The sequence below is a fragment of the Argopecten irradians genome, chromosome 13, assembly GCF_041381155.1.
Source record: "Argopecten irradians isolate NY chromosome 13, Ai_NY, whole genome shotgun sequence".
Lineage (NCBI taxonomy): Eukaryota > Metazoa > Mollusca > Bivalvia > Pectinida > Pectinidae > Argopecten > Argopecten irradians.
Genome location: NC_091146.1, coordinates 24,305,943 through 24,314,416, shown reverse-complemented (window position 1 = coordinate 24,314,416; position 8,474 = coordinate 24,305,943). Strand labels below are relative to the sequence as shown.

At 36.9% G+C, this 8,474-nt stretch overlaps 1 protein-coding gene across 1 annotated transcript; it reads left to right on the top strand.

Annotated features, from left to right (window-relative positions):
* Positions 1–712: 712 nt before the first annotated feature.
* Positions 713–1,910, top strand: LOC138305727 (putative uncharacterized protein DDB_G0294196). Its single transcript, XM_069246006.1, has 2 exons — positions 713–1,074; positions 1,700–1,910. The coding sequence occupies exons 1-2, from the start codon at positions 713–715 to the stop codon at positions 1,908–1,910; spliced, it is 573 nt and encodes a 190-aa protein (XP_069102107.1).
* The last annotated feature ends 6,564 nt before the right edge of the window (positions 1,911–8,474 follow it).

The window sequence follows — 8,474 nt, the reverse complement described above, 5'->3', positions numbered from 1 at the left end:
TGACGGTTCATTTTGCATGTGAAAAGTGAAATGAGAATTGTGTTATGAACATATAAATCTACAACCAGCTAGGCACATCACATTGCACAGATATCACACGACACTAAAAGGGAACTCCGACTACAAACGACGAGTGACGACAGTAGTAGACGCACCAGAAGACTTGGTTTATCTGAAAAGTAAAGCTTTAATTGAATATTGTGGGGGAAAAAGGCAGTGAGAAACAGGGCACATGGAAATTCGAAGGGCATCGATGCGGACCCTTACGTTAGAACTGACTCAGTAATCCTAGCGCAGTGTGCTGTCCAAGCTAAAAAAAATGGTGTAGATGTCTGCTACAATTTGGCCAAAAATAATAGCGTTGAGGGACATAGATCTGCCAAGCAAGTTAGAGATAAGTTATACCATGAAAAGAAAAAAAAACTTCGACAGTATTAGGTAATAATAACATTGCCGATGAGGTGTTATCAATACCTTCTGGCTCACAGCTTCATGATTTTTCTGACTCCTCATGGATGCAAGAAGAAACCATTCAAACTGGACCTGAAACAGACTCTGTTCTTACTCAAGTGGATTGCAGAGTGGGGCATCCCTTCCTGGGAATTCACAAGCAGGGCATTAAGTTATACCTTCTGACTGTCGGCCAGAAGATTGCAATAGTTCACAGAATGGATCAGCTGATTTATCCCTAATATCCCATTTTGAAACCCTAATGGATGTGTGTGACTTGAATTCAGAAAGTGACAGCAATCATGAACTAAGCGAAAGTGAGTCAGAGAGTTCTAATCCCAGTAGTGAAGATGATGAAAATTCTTCAATTGTACAGTCCTTTCAAAGTCCACCATTATTTGTGTTGCCACCTTCTAGTGAGGTTTTTAAATCGGACATAACACATTATGAACATCTCTTGGCTGTAAACGCTCTTGTTATCTCTGGAAATTTAAGTAGCCTAGTTCTTGAAAATGTTTTAGACTTGATAAAGCTTCATGTCCCAATGAATAATTTATGTGAAGAAAATGTGAGTGACCTGAAAAAGAAGTTGGGATTTGATAAGGATTACCTTAAAAACTTTCAGTAATGTAGCATTTGTGGGAGGACCTATCCAGACAACATAGATATATGTTTAACACCGGAATGTGGAAGTTTAAAATCCAACACGAACTACTTTGTTGTGGGAGATATTTCTGGTGTTAGTCAGGTTGTCCGTCTTTCGTTTTGTTTTTTTTAATTTTTTTTAAAGATGCTCCCACCGCTGACAAATGGTATTTTTTCACTATAAAAAACAGGAGCAGACGATTTAGTATTTTTCTTCAGTTGCAAAAGTTACTTACTTTACACCATTACCACCATTGAAAAGTTTGGGCTTCTCATTTTACTTAAAGTTAAAAATATGAAAAATAATTAATTGCATCCCGAAAAAATTCCGTGGCACTATATCCTATATGAAATGAAGTACTGATTGCGCATGCACCAAAGGCAAAATAAATTATTTTATATTATTTTTTGTGTTAATTAGGCATTTATATACACGATTAAACATCAATTATTGTTCAAATGAGTAATATCATTTGTGGGCGGTGGAGCATCTTTAACAATTTCTGTAGAAGGAAGTGGAGTACATTGTGTTGCCAATATTACCCCTATACATAAAGAATTCGGATTGTTTGATGTGTTCATATTGCTGATTTATCCACTCTAGCACCTCAAAATTGAAACATCATCAGCAACAGCTCCATCAACAGCAACAACAATATCTTTATCAACAACAGCATCAGATCAAACAGCAGACTCACGAGATTCCTCAGCAACACCAGCAGCAGTTCTCTCAGCTTCAAACACAACAGGAGTCCTCTACTGAACAATTATTCAACGGCTTTACAAAGGTGATAAAACACCGAGATCATATTTGAATGTTTTCTTCAGACAAATGTATTGATCAACCCTACAACGACTATAAAGGTCAGATAAAAGATGCCTCCATTACACTAAGATCCTGTGCTAGTCAAAGTTTCAGTCAAATTTATTAGATCAGTCATTAAATTAAGTAGTATCCCATTCCTAATCTTCAGAGTTATCGGAGTATCCATTTCAAGTTCTTAAATGAAATTGAATAATAGATCAAGGTACACAGATAGAAGTCTATATTTGGTTTAAACTGATTAAAGTTTCTTAAATGTTTACGCAAGTAAGGAAAGTTTGTTCAACTACGTAGATTGATAACTAATGAAGGACTTTATTTTTGTTGTGTTAGGAGCAACTTTTGGGGGAAAATACGTCATTTAGCTTTTTCAAGGGCCTGTAAAGTTTTGTGTCGAATCATGTTTAAAGAAGAGGAGAGAATGGGTCTTAAGGTAACTGGACTAGGAGCAAAACAGGTCGGTCTAGACAAAGAAAAATTAGAGGCTTTGTATGGTAAGTGCAATTTCATATATTTATACATGATTGTTGACCTTTACGTTACAGTTTATATAATTATTTGATCATAATGTGATGTATATTGCAGTTTAATACTTATTCATGAATAATATTTATATTCGTAACCAAGTATTCGTGATACATATAATTATTCTTTGCTGAGTGTTTTCGTTATAGCTCTATTAATAAGATTAAGGGGGGAGAGAACTATTTATAATCTACCATTGAAGCTTAGGAATGCATAATGTAAAAAAATAAGTTTTTCGGAAATTTGATCTAGATGTTAATCATTAGGATTTCCTGACGGATTCGTCAACATCTACCTTTTAATTTCAGGAATTATTCAGCAGCAATTTCCTCAAGGCAGCAGCACTCAAGCTATCAATATCAAGTTGGCAGAAGTGTTAAAACCATCTGCAACAAAAAAGGGAAAGAAGTGAGATCTATTGCTAAACAGTGCTCCAAATAGTGTTTGGAGGGGTGGGTATGCGAGAACCAAAACTTGTGTAGGAAAAAGTTATGTGCCTTGAACTTGAACTATCAGATAATTGATCAACTGTCCCATTTTTCTGTTAATCGATTAAAATTGATCACAAAACAGATGGATACATTCATATAAATGTATTTATGAAGACTGAAGAGATAAAACTGATATTAAAAATTCTTTATATTTCATTTGTCTGTATTTGTATTTTGACTGATTGAAAGCAAAGCATTTGTTGTAATGCATGCAAGAAAAATGTTTTGCTGTGGAGCATATGTCCATCGTGTATGTTCTATAAATTTTAATGAAATAGAGAACAATGGTCATCTGACTATTAGTACAATACAACATAGTCGTTTAAAGAGTTTAGCCTATTTGACCCGTGTGACCTTGATTGAAGATCAAGATTTTTGTTTTTGTTTGTTTGAGTTTACGGCCCATCGACAACTAAGGTCATTTAGGGCCAAAACTACAAGTCCATGCATTAATATCAGGATAAAAGTTCAGGGTAAAAGTAAGAAAAATCAAGTAAGGACTAAAAAACAGATTGTAAACGTTAAATTTTGATAAAAAAAAGAAGGTTTGCATGGGATAAATTAAATTTGGCTAAAATCACATGAGAAAACTCATGAACAATGTTGATGAAACGATGAAATGTTGAAGTTGATACGATGTATGATGAGAAAACGTTCATATTTTGTTTACTTAAAATACCGATCTCTTTCAGATAAATTAAAAATACGGAAATTTATGTCGCACGGCATGAAACATAGTGTAACATGTCGGAGACATCGTAGTATTTATCTCGTATGTGTTTTAAATCATTACAATGCAATAAGATATGCTCCACTGTGAGAGGAGAATCACATGCATGGCATGTAGGAGGATCCTCCCCTCTCAATAGATAGGAATGTGTAAAATATGTGTGTCCAGTTCGGAGCCGAGAGAGTACAACTTCCTCTCTGCGGTCTCTCCGACTGGACAGTTTAGGATTAAGTGTAGGTTGAATTTTAAACAGTTTATTGTTTGTTTCGGTAGACCACCTTTGTTGCCAATGGTGTTTGATGGCTGACTGAATTGAAGGTTTGATGTCGGTGTACGGTAGTTTCAAATCTGTTTGTGCTAGGCGAAGAGCAGTCTTAGCTGCTTCATCAGCCTGTTCATTCCCCTTTATACCCACATGACTGGGAATCCAGAGATAAGTAATTTGAGTTTTAGAAGATAATCGAAATGTTCGGATTAAAAGATTTTGGATTAGAGTATTTCTAGGGCTTCTTGATTTCTAAGCCTGAAGAAACCGAAAGAGAGTCTGAACAGATGAATTGCCTTTTCAATGCGGTGTTCTTCGATATGGTCAAGCGCCAGACGATAGCACATGCTTCCGCAGAGAAAAATGGAGGCAATATCGGGAGTCGGATAGAGGAGCAGTGATTAGATGTACAGCATGCTGCCGCAACATTGTCACCTTCTTTTGATCCGTCAGTGTAGATCTGAACATGGTCAGGGAAAGCCCCAATGCACTCCCGAAAGGAGGATTTGTGTTCTTCGGGTAATGCACTGGATTTTGCCCTCTCATGTAGAGATAAATTGATATTCAGGTGTTTGAATGAGCCATGGTCTGGTACATCCGATACGGTGTACTCGTCAATGGTGTCGAAAGTTATATTAAGTTCCAGCAAACATTTTGAAATTCTGATGCCAAATGTTGGTATGAGCTTTTGATTTTGTGTAAATATTTCTTGATGTTGTGGATTGAATACAAGGTTTAAATGCAGGATTTTTTGGGGGTTGGATTTCAGTTGAGCAGGCATACTGTAAGGATTATTTCTTTCGTCGATCGTCTAGAGATGGCTCATTAGCTTCCACGTGGAGACTCTTCACAGGTGTTGTTCGAAAAGCTCCAAGTGCGAGGACGCAGTCCCTGATTCTGTATAGGGTCAAGCATCTGTAGATAGGAGCTGCGAGCCGATCCATAGACAATAGAGCCGTAGTCAAGTTTTGATCTTATAAGTGCCCGATAGATACGTAGAAGCATTTCACGGTCTGCACCCCAATCAGAATGGGAAAGAACTCGTAAGAATGTTCAGCGCCTTCGAGCACTTATCCTTCAATGTTTGATATGTGGAACAAAGGACAGTTTCGAATCAAATAATTAGTCCAAGAAATTGAAGATCAAGATTAGTCATTTTAACAAACTTGGTAAGCCCTTCATCCCAGCATGCTGCATGCCCAATATGAGTATCCTGGGCCTTTTGGTTCTTAAGAAGTCGTTGAAAGATTTTAGCCTTTTTAAATCCAGTGACATTGAATGAAGGTCAAGTTCCTTCATTTGAACAAACTTGGTAGCCCTTCTTCCAAGCATGCTACAGGCCCAATAACAGTACCCTGGGTCTTGAGAAGAAGTCGTTTAAAAATTTTAGCATTTTTTTGAAAGTTTGTATGAAAGGAAGATTTTGCTTTCAGATTTTGTAGGACAATCCACATGCCGTTTAGATTTGCTTAATGAGGAATAATCAATCAAGATTGCTTTTTTATTAAAATTGGTTAAACCCCCAAATTGGTAATTTTATGCAGCCCAAGATTGTATATCCACTAAATCCTATTTTGACTTTCCAATCTTACTTTTCCTCTTCATTTCAGAAGATGAAATGCCAAGGTTGCTTCCTTCTGCATCATCTAAAAGCTCAAATGCCAAGTAAATACATACAGTATAAAACTTTGTGAATCTTGAAAAATTACCACTTTGATAATGTGCTGGATATGTTATTGTGTAATACATATTGTTATTACTGTATCATTATCATAATATTATATAACAAAAATACCTGGTTTAATATCTTAAAGCATAGGAACATCTGATAAGTGGGTAGCGAAAAGTACAGTAGATTGCCATGAATTTGTTGTAAGCGTGTTTGTTATAAACTTGTTAAAGATGCTCCACCGCCGACAGAGCATAAATGATATTCATCATTTCAACAATAATTAGTGTTTAATCGTGAATATCATTTGAAGAATCTTGCAGCTGTACATGCATCAATTCATTGAATAATAATTTTTTCATACAAAGCATACATTTTTCATTCATTTTATTTAGATTAGAACGACGAATACAAAGTCTGGAAAAAGAGGTCAAGGAGCTGCGGCATTTCTTCAGATACCCGAAAAGAAAATTTCATGAACTTGCTTCCTACAGACCCAGAAAGGAGTCTCAGGCCGCTGAACCAGCTATCGCTGCTGCTTCGAATGATTCAACGAAATTGAGTGTTACGACCTACTGAAATCGGTGCAACACATTCAGTGTAGCGCCGGGCAAACATACAAATGACTGTCTGAGGTGTATCAGTCTCAAGGTATTTTCTAGACCGGATTTGGTAATGTTCTAGGACGGGGAAGAAAACTGTTCGCTCTCCTGGTGAGCAGCACAGGCCAGCTCTAGACTCAGAGAAATTCAAACTTGTGGAACAGGCTGTGACCATGAAATACAGCATTACTGTGGATGTTTTTTTTTTTTTAAATGATAACCTTGTGAAAATGCAACGTAGGGCCAACAAGTCAAAATCAGGGAATTAAGAATTAACATTTGATACTGTGAAAGTATTAGTGACTTTATGACCGTCACCCATGTTTATGGATATTGCCTCTTAGTCTGCCAGCATGCTTAATGTATAACATTTATCAGTAATTCATTATAATTTTTCTTAACTCTCCTTAATTTTTCAGTAAGGATTTTTGTTTGCAAGTTCAAGAACAGTTATAGACGGTTCTTGAAATAAAGTTCAAGAACGGTTCCTGAAAATCTTAGTTCAAGAACATTTGCACCATTTAACGTTCAAGAACTGTTCTTGAATTATTCTTGAACTGATTAAGAACAGTTCATGAATATTTTCTTGTACTGTTCTTGAAATTCTCACAGAGGAAAGCTTTTTAAGATTGTCGAAGAATCGGATGATGACACGTCTGTTATCAAAACACTTAAAGACAAACTGCAATGTACAATTAACTGTAGAGCATTGACTGACACAATCACACTCCTTGGTTGTCTCTTAAACCCCTTTACAAATGACTTTAACTTCGCAGTTGAGGGATCAGGCATGTGCTTATTTGATAGAGGAAAGATGGAGATTTCAGTCGAGTCTATAATTTTTATCAGATTTTGTGGTTGACCTAGAAAATAAACTGAAGGATATACACCAGTTTGCGTAGAACATTTACGGAAACTTCGGAACGAAAAAAAAACATCATTACGATGTGGGAGTCAGGCACACAGAAAAATATCGCGTCGGTGATCTAGTATGGAGAAACCAGAAACAATATAGTGGGGAGGAAGGCGAAAATAGCGAGACAATGGACTGGACCATGGGTTATTGTGAATATTTTAAAGTGACGTTCTGTTAAAAATCAAGGGTTCAAAGCGTACCGATGCTGTCGTAGTCCACGGAGACAATTAAAAACTACCTATGAGGTCTCGGGCAGTGAAATGGTATCGTTCGGTTGACATAAACAGGCCTATACCGATTACTCCTAATTTCGGTGAAATGGACTTGTCCAGTGAAACGGGGATTGTTTGTTTAAGTTTTACGGCCCATCGACAACTAAGATCATTTAGGGCCAAGCTACAGGGCAGGCATTAGTACCAGGACATAAACAAGGACTTTATCTAAAAGATCAGGATAAGAACAAGAGGCCCAGTGGGCCTGTATCGCTCACCTGGTTTGTAATGCCAAGTAATGTTCTGAATACAGGTTCATTGTTTCTTTTCTGAAGGAATTTTAAATTAACATCTAAATCCCCTATTGGGCCCCACCCCTCCTTCCCCAGGGGGTCAGAGCCAAAATTTATACAAGTTCTGTTCCCCTTCCCCCAAGGATGTTAATGGCCAAATTTGGTCACAATCCAAGCAAAACTCTAGGACAAGTAGCGATTTATAGGATTTACCTTTATTTCCCCTATTGGGCCCCACCCGTTCTGCCCCCGGGGGGGCCAGAGCCAAAATTTATACAAGTTCTGTTTCTCTTCCAAAAAGGTTTATTTATGGCCAAATTTGGTTACATTCCATGCAGAACTCTATGACTAGTAGCGATTTAAAGGATTTACTTATAATTCCCCTATTGGGCCCCGCCCTTCTGCCCCCCGGGACCAGTTTGTTTGTTTGTTTGTTTGATTGAGTTTTACGGCCCATCGACAACTAAGGTCATTTAGGGCCAAACTACAAGTCATGCATTAATATCAGTATAAAAGTTCAGGGTAAGAAAAAGCAAGTAAGGACTAAAACACAGATTGTAAACGTTTATTTGATAAAAAAAAAGGTTTGCATGGGATAAAATAAATTTGGCTAAAACACATGAGAAAACTCATGCACAATGTTGATGAAACGATGAAATGTTGAGTTGATACGATGTATGATGAGAAAACGTTCATATTTTGCTTAAAATACCGATCTCTTTGAGATAATTGAAAATACGATTATGTCTCACGGCATGAAACAAAGTGTACATGTCGGAGACATCGTAGTATTTATCTCGTATGTGTTTAAAATCAATACAGTGCAATAAAATATTCTCCACTGTGAGAGGAG

What these genes read in the sequence shown, in the direction of transcription:
- LOC138305727 (XM_069246006.1), top strand. Translation starts at nt 713, where the DNA reads ATGGATGTGTGTGACTTGAATTCAGAAAGTGACAGCAATCATGAACTA. An exon ending in GATTACCTTAAAAACTTTCA is followed by an intron (nt 1,075 to 1,699) that starts GTAATGTAGCAT and finishes TATCCACTCTAG; the next exon opens with CACCTCAAAATTGAAACATC.